We start from the raw sequence: 17,566 nt of genomic DNA on the forward strand, positions 1-17,566 counted from the left end.
CAGAATGATGAACGAGACGCATTCATACCGCAGCCTAGACAGAGATTAAAAACACAAAACATGTTGGTTAGACAGTTATATAGTTTCCAAAAATGAACAAACAAAAAGTTGACGTCTGCAAACGTCAACACTATGTCATTTAATTGTGTTAGCAATTAAATGACATAGCAATTAAATGACATTAAATGTAATGGCGGTACAAACATTCCATTAAATCCATGAAATCTTTCTTTTCATGTTTACCAGCACACCAAAAAAGAAATGGGAGGTGGAATCATGCACTTTGCATGCAAAGCTTCTATTCTAAATCTGACAGTTTGGCAACATTAATGCGTTGGTGGATTTAATTTTGGATTAAACTGGAACAAAAGTCAGCCTGTTTGATTTTGAAACTGTGTTTAAGCCAGGATGTATTTACAGTTTGTTGTAAAATAGATGATGTTGGTGGTGTCCTACTGACATGTCACAGTGAAGTTGACCTTTGGGAGGAGTCAGCAGTCAGAAGTTGATCTGAACTCTGGTCACGGAGGACTGGAGCCGATCCCAGCTGACACTGGGCCAGAGGAGGGTTACACCCTGGACCGGTCTCCAGACTATCACAGGAATGACACAGACACACAGACAAATATTTATGCTCTCATTCACTCAGACCCGGATTCAAACCCTCTTGGTGTGATCTGCAGATAGATGAGAATAATCACATTTGAGGTCTTGTATTCAGGATTCTGAACTAGTTGAATCAGTTTTAACCGTAACTCTCCCAACACTGACTGAGAATGACAAAATGCTGACTAACCTCATGCTGCTGCACAACCCAATTTCAATAGTTGGGTTCATTTTTATCACTATATTATTGTCTAATTAATCAAAACTTCAAGCAAAAAGCCTTTCTGAAAGTATTTCCATTCAGCTTTTCTGAATATAAAGCGGGCAGGTGTTTACAGTGATACTGCAGAAAGAAAGAGTTTACAGTTCAATGACTTTAATTATTAAGGTGGAGTGTTTGACTTTGTGCTATAATGTGAGTCATCAGACAACACGTCTCTCTGATGAGTTGGTTCTTTCTGTCGTGTAAATCTTGGTCACATGTCAATCTAGGTCATGTGTAATGGTTTAAGAATGGCTGTAAATAGAAGATAAGCCCTCTCACATACTTTCTTGTGCTCTGATTGTTGCAAAAAATGTGGCATGAGTCATCACTAAAGGCTCAGTAAACCAAACCAAGCATGCACCCAAAACATGTACAAACAAAGTCAGAGATTGATGCAGAATAATGATGAAACAAATCTGACAGATTGTGGGACAAAACTGACCTGTAAATACCTGCTGAGTTTAAAGTTAACCAGTGTTTTCTTCTCTGTTGTCCTCTTTCTTTGTGTGTTTTTATATCATAAGACACTACACACCGGTCTCAGCTGTGAAATTAGAAAACTTTTCTTTCACAAAGTCCTCACTATGTCCAGAAATGTCCCATCACACTAACAGTGACTGGACAGAGCATCTTACTATGCAGCAGCGTGAAATAACATGCAAAAAGTGTTTTTCTTTATCTGTTTTACTGAAACTTCCTACCTAAGTGCTTTTTTCCTCTTAAGCTCATGCTTAGAACATCTAATATTGCCATTCTGTGAAATAACATGCAAAAAAGGAAACATTTCTCAATTTTTATTTTATTTTTGTGGCTTAAACACACAATTTACCACTAAATGATTATGCAAAATTAGAGATTAAACTACTCAGCAGCATCTAAAGTCGTAAAAATTGTTTCTTATTTGCAGTATACATACTTTTCTTCCAGTGAAAACTGTATTCAGAGTCAGATTATAGTTATAATAAGTTTTACCGGTTGAATGTTCTGCTTGATTAATTTCCGTCTCAAATCTGGCTATAAAAAGTTGAATTCAGTTTTATATTTGCCTAATAAATAACAATAACATTTTTAGTTTTAAACAAGTTTTTATGACAGCTGGTCTAATAAATGTGTTAAGCACTGTATGTAAAAAACTGTGTCAAGATGTCAAGTGTCCAGTTTTTTCCAACGATCTAAACAGACTGTGGTCACATGTGACTGTGAGCGCTGCAAGCTGTGATTGGCTCCACCGCTCTCCTGACATTCAACAGGAAAATGAAAGGAGCATGTTTACAGTGAATCGATCATTTGGTACAATCTGTAATCCAAATGTTAGATCCACAATATCAGAGATAGAAAAAAAAGTGAAGGACAACTACATTAAATGCAGTGGCAGTTTTAAAGTTACAGCAAAACTTAAATAAAATAAATAAATGTTACATTTTCTTCGCCCTGATTCTGATGAAAGGTCTCTTCACTTGGACTTGACTCCCAAAACAAATTACTTGAGACCTGGAAGTTAAAACAATCAAATCTAGAGCCGGATACTTTTCACAGGTGAGCTCCTGAGAAGGAGCTGTGTTGGTCAAATGGAAATCAATTACAGTAGAGAATCAATGGTGAAATAATAAATAAATAAAAAATCTGTGAAATTATTCATGATGCATTTTTCAGCCCCACGGAGCTCAAACAGGAGACAGTGGAGCCACCTAGTGGTCATTTTCTTCTACTGCATGTTCATTTCATACAGACGCTGTCCAGCTCTGATCTAGTTATATGTAATGACAAACTCCAGAGTTGTTGCAATATCACTAGTGTTTATGAATATTCTCTCAGGAATCATTTACATACTTTTCACGTTTCTTTTCCTCAGATTTCTTCACCCTGAGGAACACCATATAGAGAAATCACTCAAATTTGCGTGAAACTGACACGGATTTCGCTACAATGCAAGTTAATAACAGTCACATCCCAACCTGGTATTTTTTCCTATTGGTTTGTGTCCAAGTCACGTGACTTTCAAGGTCCCGGCGGTCAGAACAAAAAACATGGCAGACAGTTATCTCATTTTTAGTGAAAAAAAACAATATTTTGACTTAGTTTCTGCATAAAAATGGATTTTGATATCATTTCTAGCGAGGAATATATGTATATGATCAGCTGTGTTTTATTTTGAAATCTGTTTTATTTTGTAATCTACCGGATGTGATGTGCGATGCTACCGGATTTGGATCGATCTCATTGAATCGCGCTTCACCATATATATATATATATATATATATATACATTGTTTGATCCCAGAGATTGCCCTTGTGTAGGGACTTCTGGACCAGCTTCCCACTAAGAGGTCAGATTCCTTTTTCCTGAGAATATTATCTCAGCAGGTATTTTGGGAACCTATAATTTAAGCTGGTGGTGAGGAGACGCGCCTAGCCTCTGACTGCCTTGGTCCGGACACCTATCCTGCTTCCTCCAGAGTGACACCTGTTGAGAAACCCTGGAATACAGATACCACACTGGCCACGCCCGTTTAATGGCAGCTCTCTTATTGATCTGTGCACTTGAAATTTGCTAGGTTAATTTTAGTGGCTGTGAAAATAAGCCTCAAGGATAGTTACAATTTCTTTGGCTAGGGTAACCAATAAAAACCTAGTTATTACACACCACCTTTTAATACCAAAAGATTAAAAAATCTAAGGTCCACTACTTCACTTTAAATGCAATTGAAAATGCATTGATAGTATAGCAAGGTGCAAGCTTACAGCAAAAATTGATTTCAAAGTGATTACTTAAAATGTTCAAAAATCTCAATAATAAAATGATTATAAACTACTGAATGTCTTACCATGATATCCTAACTGCCTGTGTTGAATGAAGCTGTAGCTGGGTATTAAACTTGAAGGTTTTGGAGAAGTAGACGTGAGAGTTGTCTGGCCAAGAAACTCTTCTGCAATGCCAGGCTTCAGGCCTCAGCTGTGACTCTCCCCTCTGGTCAGAGTTGGAGCGATCCTGGACTGGTCCCTGGGTCCTGGCTTCAGTGTGGACTTGGAAAGAAGACTTCTTTAATCGATCATCGACTGGCGTTGGAATGGTCACCCTTCTTCTCACTCGTCTTTCGTCTTCACCGGTCAGATTGGAATCTTCTTTCTTGATGTGGATGTCCTCACTCTGTCTTCTTCTTGATTGTAGAACTGGAGTCTTTTTCCCCCGATGTGGTCGATCAGGCGTCGTCTTCAGCTCTTGAGAGTCGGTTGAAGAGTCTTGCAGCTCCCTGAGAAGGATGACCAAGATTATTTCTTATGTTACAGCTTCTATACTCTGCGGCTCATTCTTTCAGAGCATTTCCTCCTTTTCACTCCTCACCAGTCCTCTCATTGGTTACATCTCTCTTCTGGTTTCCACTGTTGCCATGGCACGATCTCTCGGACCGTCACATACTCCATGTCTCGGCTCAATCCTTCCTCTTTGGAGTTCCCGTTTGTCTACTAGCTTCGTCCCGTCTCAATCACCTTATTACAAAATCTCTAACGATCAATCCGGTTACCACACGTTCTGATACAAACTGACCTCTACTGACCTTATTGCATTCATTACACAGTTTTTCCATCAAATCACATGTTCTATAATATGAATACATAATGGAGCTTAACAGCAGATGGAGATTTACTGTAGATGTAAAAAAAAAAAAAAAAACAACAACAACAACAACAACCCCAAAACCATAAAAGACAACATGAAATAACTTAAACTACATATAATGTACATTTGAAATGTTGTATACATGCTTTGTATAATGGTTGAGCAAATGAAAGCACTGAAGGCATCGACTACATTGCATTTCCACAAAAGACAATTTAATATGAATATTTAAAAAGCTACTCTATTATTTTATAATATATTTCATAATGCATATGATGGACTAATTAAAACAATTGTGCATATTACTTATCATAGGCATATATTACTACAACTTTATAATACAACCAGACTGGTCTAATGTAATAATATAGACTTTGTGTTAGATAATCATGTGGTCATGTGTAGAGTATACAACACTACTGAAGAACACTACAACACTATATCTGACCTTCTGTGCAGAATTTTTTTTTCCAATATTGTTAAGAATGTGGTCATCTCAATTGAATAAACTTCTTTGTATTGTCACCGGACCGAACAAAAAGAGGAGTCCATGTCTCCATTCTGACACAGACACTATGGCAGCATAACTGATCTGTACAGTGTGAGCATAAATATTTTAAGTCCTGGCCCTGCAGGAACACTGATGAAAATGTTTAATGAAATTTAACACAATGCAGATAATTAATGACCATGCACAGATCATGCCCCGTTTAAGTTAGATAAAGTTCAAGATAGACAAATTCCCTGTCTTAAATGTTATTATCTTACATGTGGGTCCATGTAGTTGTTTTAAAACAAGTCAGAATACACTCTCTGAAAATGTCTTATATAGAGAAACAATGGCTTTTTCTTTTCTTTTGTCCAGAATGATGGAGCTGAACTTCAGGTGTGAACACAGACTTCAAATCTGTTAAAGTCCATGTCAAATGGAAAGATGTCTTAAACATGCTTTTTAAGTTTTAATACTACTTATGTGCTTCATTGTTCCATAATGAAAAGATAACAACTAAGAAAAAAACAGCTACTGTGACATAGGAAATGAAGAAAACTTTGTTGATTGTTTTAGCCACTCTGGTCCAGTAGCCGATCTTTCCTGCTTCCTCCCTGCTGTTAAGGAGCTGAATCACCTCCTTCATCTCATCTGAGAGCTTCTCCAAGGCAATGGACTCCTCCGTCAGTTCACTGCTGCTGCCCTGCAGAAGTCATTTAGTGAACATTGGACACATTTGACATTACAGTTTTTAGGTCCACTGTGATAACAAAAAATAAGGTTGGTTTTTAATTTGGGTGAACTGAACCTTTAAAATGCAGCCCAATTCTAACCTCTTTGGTTGCTGACAGCAGTTCAGATGGAGGTTCATCAACAGACACATCACAAACACGAGCACAGTGAGTCCATTTCTTCAGCTCTGAAAGGACATGTTTGACACATTTGACAGTTTTAGCACAGATGATGTAGAGTTGAGATCCAGAGTGTTTTGGGATTTATGTTTAATCTCACCTTTACAGCAGCAGCTGACTTTGCTCCGTTTATCTTCACAATCCTCACTCTTTGGTCTTTGGTCTTCATCTGCCTCGTTGTCTTTCCCCATCAGATACATCAGCAAAATAGTCTCAAAGAGGCTGATCATCATCAAACCAAATATCCCAATGCAGTAGACAGCTCAAGGGGGAAGGTGAAAGTATTAATGTGAACAAATAACAACACAGTGATTCATTATATGTGCTGTTTCTGTTAATATGAAGTAAAGTCCAATAAAGGCGACTGAGTTTCTTTACCAACAACTGGAACGCTGTCTGAAGAGGAGGGCAGAATCTCACTGAGAATTAGCTGCATCACAGTTATAGCGAGCAGCACAGTGACCTTGAAGCTGAGCTTCTCGCCCCCACTGTCTGAGATCAGGAAGGACGCCAAGTCCAGACACAAGAAGAACAGGACCGGCAGCAAGAAGTTGGCGATGTAGAGGACAGACCGCCTCTTCATGGTGATCTGTTAAATTATATGTCAGGGTCAGGGGGGCCATCTATGTTATAGGTATGTAATACACAACAAGATCAACAGAAAGGTAATCTGTCCCAACTTGCCCATGTCTACAGTGGTGCAAATGGCACTGGAATAATTTACATAGGTAAAATAAATGAACGAGGAGGGGTACAGTCTGTGAATGAATGAATGAATGAATGAATGAATGAATGTGAATGAATGATTTATTTCAAATATGCAACAACAATACAATAATAATGCATCAACAGGAGTCAGCCCTAGTGACTCCTGCACTGATAAGGCCGCCAAGCACTCTATAAAATTCCACAACATATTTGAAAAGGGGTGGGAAGAAGTAAAAACTTGTTCAATCCCACCCCACTTCTTTAAACAATATTAACAGGTCAGAAATCGAAACTCAAACTCAAAACTACCTGTGTCATACTAATGTGTCATTTTCATGATATCAATTCTATGTATCAACACTTGCATATCTGTACACCACCGATTCACATAGATACACACAAACGTACCAATACATTTCCTGTATACCCATACACTTATATCCTACACATACCCATGTTTCCTACTCACTGACACACTGAAAATGTCAGCCACTCCGACTGCCAGCACCACAGCAACTGTGGAGTCAGCCATGGCAGAAGGCCGAGCCACCACAGCACGCGACACCACCCTTAAGACCAATGTTAACAAGTAATGAGACGTCAGAGCCCTCCTTCATTACTGTAACTCTGGAAAGCCATGCTCTGTTTCATGCTTGGACATTGCTTGATCTCCATATTCAAATTGTTCCACAGCTTCACCCCACAAATTGAAATGCAAAAGCCTTTCCTGGTTGTCCGAATGCTGAACCTGTCAAAATTTAGTTTCCCCCTCAAATTATAACTAAGCTGTCTTTCATTAAATCATTTTTGAATATTATTTGGGAGTTTGTTGTTTTTTGCTTTGTACATTACCTGAGCAGTTTGAAACTTCACAATGTCAGAGAATTTCATTATTTTTGACTGTAGAAATAATGAATGAGTATTGTCCAAATATCCAACCTTATGAATGACACAAATCGCTTTCTTCTGCAGGATAGTTACTGGTGCTAATGAGGTTTTGTAGTTGTTCCCCCAGACCTCGACACAGTACATTAGATATGGCAAAACGAGTGCACAGTAAAGAGTGTGGAGTGATTTATGATCCAAAGCCTGCTTTGCTTTGTTTATTACTGCAATGCTCTTTGACAATTTGGTTTGTACATATTTTATGTGTGATTTCCAACTGATTACTAGCCTGGCTAACACCAGACCAAATCTCATTGGAGATTAGGTCTGGACACCTACAATGTATTTCTCCGTAGAGGAGGCGTGGTTTACGATCCTCCAGAGCCGTTTATTGGGCGCTTAGAATGTCTATCAAAGCGTCTGTAGGTAGCTCTGAGCCAATCAGATCAGTTATACCAGATGACGTAGTAGAGCAACAGAGATGGATGTTTGTTGTGTGTGTGTCTGTGAGAGAGTGTTGCTGCTGCTTTGCTTCTCCAGTTCTCGCTTTCTGCAAGATTATTTATTTTCACGCTTTATTCCCCCTCATGTCATTCAGCCACACACATCCACTGATTTTATGGGCAATAAACAAGCTGCTGCGGGTCTCTGGGGGCTCTGCTGTCCCCCGATTCGGAGCGAGATCACCGGCGGTGACCGGCGGTCTCACCGGCTCGGCGCAACGAGCCGCAGAAACCGCCCGTGCGGCGCTAATAGCCCCGCTACCGGTGATCTCGTTACGAGCCGGGGGACAGCGGAGCCGCCGAGAGACCTTTCGCCTTTCAACTTTCGCTCTAAACTATTTAAAACACCATCTACAGCTAAAGAGAGTTTCGCGTCTGCAGCAGCCATGTTGGATCCGGAAAGCTTCCAAGTGCCGAGTAGTACGCGTCATCGTCTCACCGTCCCTCCCCGCTCTGTGATTGGATCCCTAAAACAGGGCTAAGATAATCGCCTCGTTTCCAGACTGCCTGGAGGTTCGAAATCAAATTCGAGCGCGCAAGGCAGTCTGGGTATACCCAGGCTAACTGATTACATCATCGATCATAACTCCAAGAAATTTTATTTCGTGTACTCTTTCAATTTCCACCCCATCTATTTCAAACTTTACCTGCACATCTCTTTTGCCATATCCAAATAGCATAATTTTAGTCTTGGCCAGGTTTAGGGATAATTTTCTGTAATCAAACCAGTTTTTTAGTTTGATCATTTCCTCAGTAAGATCCTTCAGAAGCTCAGCGATATCGTCTCCTGAGCAGAATATGTTTGTATCATCTGCAAACAGGACTAATTTCAGTAGCTTGGACACTTTGCATATATCATTAATGTACAGTATAAACAACTTTGGACCCAGTACTGACCCTTGAGGTACGCCACAAGCAATGTCCAAGCATGATGAGCAGTAATCACCCAACTTCACAAACTGTTTTCTCCCGTTAAGATAACTTTTAATCCAATCTAGAACCATTCCTCTTACTCCGTACTTTTCCAGTTTGCAAATTAATATGTCATGGTTGATTGTGTCGAATGCTTTTTTTAAATCAATAAAAACTCCAATTGCCTGTTGTTTCTTGTCTATAGCCGTTGTGATTTCCTCTATTGATTCTATTATTGCTGATGATGTTGATCTGTTTGATCTAAATCCATATTGACTGTCAGAAAGTAGTTGATGCTTTTCTAAAAAAGCATCTAACCTGGAGTGGAAGAGTTTTTCAAGAATCTTGGAGAATTGCAGAAGTAAAGAGACAGGTCTGTAATTTGTGAAGTTGTGTTTGCTCCCAGCTTTGTATAATGGTATAACAGTCACACTTAGCAGTCTTCATTCCATCCAGAAATGTCCCGGTTTGAAATGATAAATTGAATAGATGAGTCAGCGGTTTTACAATTGCCGATATTACCAGTTTTACTAGAGCCATATCTATGTCTTGAAAATCAGTGGATCTTTTGTTTTTGCAGTTGTTCACAACGTCCAAAATTTCAGCATCGTCTACTGCCTTCAAGAACATAGAACTGGGATTTCTATCTACCAGTTTCTCCATCTTTTCACCAGTTGTCCCTGGATCCGGAATTTTTTCTGCCAAATCTGGCCCCACATTGACAAATAATTTACTAAAACTGTTAGCTACTTCTTCCATGTTATAGTTCACTTTGTCCTTATCAATACAGTATTGCGGATACTTGTCAGAAGCAGAGTTCTTTCTTATAATACTGTTTTGTTTTCTATTTTTTTAAATATTTTTTATTGCATTTTCCAACATAGACAAAAACAACAAACAACACACTGTGGCCACAGAAAACAAATATCCAATTACTTATTACGTAATACAGACATTACAATGAAAATGCTCTGTCCCATTACAATTGACAGTGATGTAGCAAATACACATCTAGAAAAGAGAAGTGAAGAGTCGTTAAAATTAAAAAAATTAAAAATATATATATATTTTTTTCCAATAATCTCAATTTCCATTTTGAGAGAAAGCTATTTTTTTTGATAATTAAAAATAATAATAAGTAAATTAATGTCCTTCCTTATAACCCAAAAACATCAGTTAGCCAGTTTCCCTCGTTGCCATCTATCATCCTTTTAATACAATAGTTGTGAGTCGTTTACCAGCGTATTTAAAGAAGGGTGCCCAGATCTTTAAAAAGTCATCCATCTTACATTTAAATCTGTGTGTCAGATATTTCATTGGTATTAGGTCAAATATCACTTTGTGCCAACCCCCAATTGTTGGAGGTGCATTATCAATCCATCTGAGCAATATATTCTTTCGAGCAGCAAATGTGAGAATACTGAGCAGCCTTCTTTGATGAGTCCCTTTAATATGAGGACTGGGTAAGCCGAGAAACAGAACCTGTGGATCAGCACCAAGCTGGACATTAAAAATCAAATTAAGTTTGCTAACAATTTTTCCCCAGTACTCCTCAATATGGATACATGACCAGATACAGTGCCTATAGCGTCCCACCTCTACTTGACATTTGGAACACTTTTCAGTCAAACTTGAGTTCATCCTGTGTCTGAGCTGTGGGGTAATCTGCAAACGGTGTAACACTCTAAACTGACTTATAATACTGTTTAAAAGATTCCATATTCCTTTGATATGGTTTTTATTATCCTCCAGATTTTTTTTATAATACTCTTTTTTATTTGCCCTTATAATATGAGTTAGCTTATTTTTATATTTTTTGTATTTGTTTTCTGCTTCTACTGTTTTCAGTCTTATAAATTCTCTATAGAATGTGTTTTTCTTTTTGCAGGCATTTTGTAATCCCTTTGTGATCCAGGGACAACTGGTGTAATTCTTTGTGCAATTCCACCCCTGTACAGGACAATTTTTATCATACAATGTCATAACAATCCTCATGAATGTGTCGTAAGCACTGTTTGAATCACCCTTTTCATAGACCACCTCCCATTGCAGCTCCCCCAAGTCGTTATTTAACAATTTGATGGATTCCTCTGTCCTTGTGCATTTGTACTGTTTTGGTCTATCTGTCCTGGTTATCTTATAATTACCCTTGTACACAACAAAAACTGGTAGGTGGTCAGTGATGTCCCTGATTAATAAACCACTCTCTGTTTTGTTTTCAATGTCATTTGTGAAAATGTTGTCAATTAGGGTGGCAGAATAGGAGGTGATTCTACTGGGCCTGGTGATTTTGGGAAACAGGCTCACACTGTACATTGTATCAATAAAAGTATCAATGGCTGAGTAATTACTTGGATTTAGGATTTATATTAAAATTGGTGGATTTATATTAAAATCACCGCAAACAAAAACAACTTTGTTGCATAACTTTGAGAACATAGAGTCAATCCAGTTAGTGAAGATTTCAATACTTGTCCCTGGGGTTCTGTAAATACAGCTTATTATGATGTCTTTTGTTTTCTCCATACAGATTTCTATTGTTATGCATTCCAGTATATTGTCCATTGTTACTGTCATTTCATCAACTATGTGAAATTGTAGAGCATTAATCACGAAAATCCTCACTCCTCTCTCTCTAGGTCGTCCTCAGACGAGCCTTCCATCTTTGCTTCCAGTCATCCCGATTCTCCATACATCTGGCCAGTTCGTCGGTACTTTGTGCTCCTGCATCGTCCTTGAGTACGTCCACATATGTTGGTGTGGGACGTCCCACAGACCGGTGCCCGTGCGTTGGTTCCCACAGCACAAGTTTGCTGGCCGACAGTTCTTGGTGCCTTTGGCAGTGTCCTGCTAGTTTCATTCTCCTAGCTGTTATTTTCTGGCTCAACCTTGGAATGCCCTCATATAGAGTCTTGTTGGTAACATGTGTACCCTTACTGATGTTTAATACTGCACGCAGCATTCTGGTGTAGCACCCGTCTAGGGACTTCTGCAAGGTTGGCTTCAGGGTCCAGCATTCACTGCCATATAGGAGAACAGACTCCACAGTTGCACAGAAGAAGCTAAGTTTGATTTTACGGGGGAGGTTGGAATTCCATACACTGCTCATGCCATTCAGGGCCCTCCATTCAAGTGCCTTCCTCACTTTCAGGTCTTGCTCTGTTGAATTGACCCATGAGCCCAGGTACTTGAAGTCTTTGACCTCCTTCAGCACAGTGCCTCCTGTAGTTGTGAGAGGTGGATGTTCTGGTGAGATGTTGTACTTGATCACCTCCGTTTTCTTGGCATTTAGCCTAAGGCCAACCTTGGCACACTCCAACTCCACTCTGTTCATAAGTTCCTGAGCTTGTTCCACATTGTCGGAGAGCAGGCTGATGTCATCTGCGTAGTCCAGGTCTGTCAGGACTACTTTGGGGTGTCTTCTCGACCTCCTTGGTGATAGAGTGAAGCCAAGATCCTGCTCTCGTCCACTGATGGCTTTCCTGAGTGCATAGTCCAGGACTATGATGAAGAGGAAGGGGGCTAGGGTGTCACCCTGCATTACGCCGGCACGGATATCAAACTCCTCGCTGTTGCCATCCGGGGTCACAATCTTGGCCCTTGTTCCTGTGTACATGGTCTCTATCGCCCGGAGGAGGTTAGGAGGGACACCGTAGGCCTTAAGGATCTTTACCATTGTGCCTCTGTGGATCGAGTCAAATGCCTTTTTGAAGTCGATGAAGCAGAGAACAGCAGTCAGGTTGACCCTTCTCACCTCTTCAATCACTCTCCTTAGTGCCAGGATCTGTGCCACAGTAGTTCTCCCCTCTCTGAAGCCGTTTTGGTTCTCCCTCAGGTGAGGGTCGATGGCATGCCTTATCCGGTTCAGGATCATACGGTTGTAGACCTTTGCGGTGATGCAAGTCAGGCTGATGCCTCGGTAGTTGTCTGGCTTCGAGAGGTCCCCTGCTTTAGGCACTGGAATGATGTTAGACAGGGACCATATTTCAGGCTGTTTGATGTTCATTAGTGCCAGGTTGCAAAACTCCAGGATGAGGTCATCAAGGTCACAGTTCTTTAAGACCTCTGGGGGTATGCCATCCGGCCCAGCACTCTTGCCCTCCCTCACGGTGGATTTTGCCTTGGCAAGCTCACTGGCCATGAAGGGACCATCTTCGATGTCCAGGCCCTGGAGGATTGTCGGCACATCCTCCTCAACTCCATCCGCTGCTGTTCCCAGGAGTCTCTGGAAGTGGCCAAACCAGGTAGTCACCCTCTCCTCAGGGCTGTGTCCCTCTACCTGTCCCTCTTTAGCTCTCTTCCGCCCAGTCATGTCATTGATGACCCTCCAGGCCTCCCCATACTGCTGCTCACCATGCGCTAGCTGCACCCTTCGCACACTCTCCATCAGTTCCTTTCCCTTGATGGTATCGTATGTACTGAAGAGAAACTGCTTGGCTTCATTCAGTACAATACGTCTCTCCACGGTTGGTTCGCACTCAAAGCTGAGCCTTGCTTCCTCCACCCTGTTGCGTGCAGCAACAACCTCCGGATGTCTGGACCGCATGGATGTTGTGGCTCTGTCCAGCACTGGCACGCACAGCCTAGTTGCTTCCTCATTCGCAACAATGAATCCCATGTATTCACTGTTGGGCTCAGCTCCCGTGTCCAGCTGCTGAAAGCGCCTCCTGACCTCCTCCGTGTACCTGGCTTGCAGGCCAGGATCGGCTGCGAATGCCTTCCAGTTGCGCCGGATCTTGGGGCTTGGCTTGGGGACCCTGAGGCTCAGTCGCACCCTCATGGAGACCACGCGGTGGTCAGATCCCACAGAGCTGAATGTGCTGTACGGTTCAGCATTCAAGATGGAGCTCCTCCACTTTCGCCTCACAAGTATGTAGTCCAGCTGACGTACAGTACCTGTGGCTCGGTCTCGGAAGGTCCATCGCTTGCCTGCTCTCTTCCTGTACATGGTGTTCGCTGCCAGGAGCTGGTGTTCCATGAGAAGAGCAGTAAGGTGCGTGCCATTACGATTGGTAGAGTCGTGGTAAGGGAAGGGTACATCCTCTGGACCGAGCCTTGCATTGAAGTCACCCAGGATTGCTAGGAAGTTGTGCGCTGGGACGTCTCGGACCGATGTTGTGAGGTCCTCATAGAACTTCTCCACCTCCTCAGATGGTGCCACATTGGTGGGTGAGTACACGACTATGACTGTTGTTACTTGGTTGCCAGAGAACTCTGCGATAAGGATCCTGTCGGTGTGATGGTAAACCCGACGGAGAGCCTTACGTGCCAGAGAACCCAGCATTAGCCCTACGCCCCCTGTTGCAGCCTGGGCCTCGTTTCGCCACGCAGATGAAGTGATGAGCGTGCATCTCTCCACTCTGTGGTACACGATCCGGTCTTCAGTGTGTACTCTTCTGTGTTCCTGGATTCCCAGGATCTCCACTCCCTGCTCCTGAGCACAGTGTGCTAGCTCCACCAGTCTAGCTTCTTCTCTCACTGTACATGCGTTGAAGGTTCCCATTACAAATGGTCGCCGACAACGCAAGAGTGCATTGGATGGGGTGCTGTGATCGGACAGGACCCTCCCTTGCGGGTTTAAGGTCCTGTCGTCATAATGTCCTCCCAGAGGAGGACCAGTACCACCATCCGTTGCGGTGTTCCTGCGGACTCCCGCCGCTGGAAGTATAGGATTTGGGATGACTTTGTTCTCCATGGTTGGCTTTACTATGCTGATTAAGGACTGTGGGGCGCAACTCCTCGCAGTCCTGGTTTTATTTCAGAGTGTCCTTCTCCTAGATGGGTTGCCTTTCACGGCTATGAGCCCCATCTGCCCATGCTATTTACCCATAGCTGGGACAGTGGTTGGCAAGGCGTCAGGGCGTGTCCACACACAGGTGGGCCTGCACACCTCACCTCTGGGGCCCACTACTGCTCCGAGATCCCCTACATTTTAGTTTAGTGTCCGCAGGGACACGTATCCGTGTGTGGCCACGAGGAGGCACTGCAGGAGTCTTGGTGGTGGAGAGGCTGTGTACCGGCAGGAGGAGACTTACGCGCTCGGCTCCTCTTTTCACCCTCCGCGTGGAGGGCTAGCCGGCAACAGTAGCTGAAAGCAGAGAGTAGCAAGCAGGTGCAGCATGCAACATGCACTAACTACAAGCACTTCCACACAGTACTACTGCACTGACGCATCACACACACCCTGTATGTATGCATACACACACATGTGTTATTTTGTCTGTTGATGTTAATCAGGTCATAGCCCTCTAGAGTATATTTGGTCTCCTCCCCCTCAGTGATCCAGGAATCAGATATAGCAATTACATGAAATGGATTGGCAAATGTATGTAAATAGTCCTTGATTGCATGGAAATTTTTGCTCAAATGCCTGCAGTTAAAGTGAATTATTGACAGTTTACCAGTACAGTCAATTTTTGCATTGAACTGCTCACTAGTGTAATAATGACAGTTCTCATTGAAGTTGAAGAAAAAGTTATTGTCCAGGTCTATATCATGATCAATATCCTGTGTTTGGTGATCTGTGTATTCAGAAGTTTTCAGCTGTACATGCTCGTAATCACTAATCAAGTCAGATAAACGGGTAATGTCATCCTGGGATTGGTGTGAATTGACAGTGCGCATGTTGGAATGTAGAGTGTCAGTGTCTGGTGAGATGGACACTTTAGCGTGATGTGAGACAGATGCCATGTCAGTACTTGCCCAACTCCTCGATGCTCCTGATGACCATCACTTTGGCCTCCTCTGGAGTATCGCCGTTGAGTTTGATGAACACTTTGCAATTCCTCGTCCAGGTTTGTTGAATCTCTGCTTCTATGTGGTTGCAGTCGAGGTGGATGTCCTTAGCCTGTAGAAAAGCTACCACCTGTTGCTCCGCAGAAGCCACATCTTCCTCCTCTGGCTCTGTCAGGGACCCGTTGTTAGTGGCCACTGCTCGTGCAAATGACCGGGGTCGGCTGCGAAGCCCAGAGATGATAACATCATTGATCCAAGAATATTGCTCCAGATCTGTCATCCTGTCGTCCAGCTCTCTGATTTTCTCATCTCTGTTCTTGTTCTCTGTGTCGATGGCGGTCAACTTCTCGAGCAGTCTGTGAATCTCGATCTGCTTCTCCTTCACAGCAGCTGACTTGAGACAAACAGAGATGAAAATGTACTTTATACCTGTCTGTTTGGATGCAGAAATACTTACAGTGTAAACCAACATGCTTTGTTTGAAGCCAAAATTGTCAACAGTTTTATTGTTGGTTTTTATGTCGACAAACAGCCACTCCGACTGGGTCCGCATTATTTTCTTAGTCCACATTTTGGTCCAACTGACGTTAACCATCTCTTTAAGTTGTATTAATGTGTCTAAGGTAGGAGATACAATACAACTGTGAGGTGTCCTTAGAGGTAGACAAAAAGCACTAAATAATATGTATATTCATCAAAGACACACAAAAATGTAAACAAAAACAGACATGAGAACATAAATGTATATGAATTTAAAAAATGTTTAAACACAACAGGTTACAGACTCACCAGGGTGTATGGCAGATTTGAAAGACAAGTTGCAGCTCTGAAAATCAAAAGGAAATTTGTAAACTTCCATCTTGCAGGTGCTGACCACCACCATTGTGATCCTAAATATGACTCGACCGCCAGATGTAATAAATACATAAGGACTCGGCAGGGCCTTGTCCTTCTCTGTCCTGTATGAGAATAAACACAGATGCTTTTGATTGAATTTCAGATAATGTTTTATCTATTATACTATATAACAAATACTTAATTTAAAATACACTGAACGTATGCAATGAATAATGAGCCATATCATATAACTGCAGTATCTCTGGTTCACTGCTGGCTGAGGACAGGGGGAAGATGTCCTATCACATGTGTTTATTTTAACATATAGACGTATTTATATATATTTACACGTTCACACTGACAGATATGACACAATACTATGAGGGGCCGTCAGGGACATAATTCAGAATTACCATTCACACACAAATATAAAACAAAACACATAGTGAAAACCTCACACACTTACAAGTGAAATGCTTTCACAAACACCACTGAAATGTTGTGCTGTCTCACACACAACTGGAATGCTTTTATACATACAACTGAAATGTTGTGCTCTCACACACATTGAAACGCTCTCATAAATACTACTGAGATTTCAGTGTAAAAGGAAGGCGTTTCAGTGTAACCGGAAGGCTGCTCGTAAGAGGAAGTGTAACGGCTTTGAAGCGCACATGTCGTCCCAGGAGCTCTTCGGTCATTTAACAGAAGCTGCTCAGTTACTGAATAACATTTTGGCATCGGCAGATACAATTCGAACATTGTCGAATGCAACAAAAGGGCAACACAGGCTGCCTCAGGTGCCAACACAGTGGAGAGTCGACTGATGTCGCTCTTACCATCTCTGGCCGCAGCAGCCGCAACAGCCACCACAGCCAGCTGCTGGTCCGGTTCGGACTTCCGTGCTGGCAAGGAAGTCCGGGCAGGCTCAGCAGAGTTTAATATCATGGCACGGAAGTCGGGACCGGCTCAGCCGGAAAAAAGACACAGAGAATAAAAGTAAAATCAAATAAAAGCTCCAGGCTTTTCAGGGGAAATTGCCACAAGCTGAGGTCGTGGCTGCTGAAGATGATAGTGCCGGAAGTCCAGACCAGAC

At 42.0% G+C, this 17,566-nt stretch overlaps 1 protein-coding gene across 1 annotated transcript; it reads right to left on the reverse strand.

Annotated features, from left to right (window-relative positions):
• Nucleotides 1-463: 463 nt before the first annotated feature.
• On the reverse strand, nucleotides 464-17,418 carry LOC131990125 (5-hydroxytryptamine receptor 3A-like). Its single transcript, XM_059355525.1, has 11 exons — nucleotides 17,279-17,418; nucleotides 16,423-16,592; nucleotides 16,091-16,251; nucleotides 6,269-6,479; nucleotides 5,991-6,152; nucleotides 5,813-5,898; nucleotides 5,515-5,682; nucleotides 5,016-5,050; nucleotides 3,696-4,121; nucleotides 2,702-2,734; nucleotides 464-593 (listed from the first exon to the last, which is right to left on the reverse strand). Exons 1-11 carry the CDS (start codon nucleotides 17,416-17,418, stop codon nucleotides 464-466), a joined length of 1,722 nt encoding a protein of 573 aa, XP_059211508.1.
• Nucleotides 17,419-17,566: the final 148 nt, after the last annotated feature.

This window comes from Centropristis striata, chromosome 17 (genome assembly GCF_030273125.1).
Source record: "Centropristis striata isolate RG_2023a ecotype Rhode Island chromosome 17, C.striata_1.0, whole genome shotgun sequence".
NCBI classification, from domain to species: Eukaryota; Metazoa; Chordata; class Actinopteri; order Perciformes; family Serranidae; genus Centropristis; species Centropristis striata.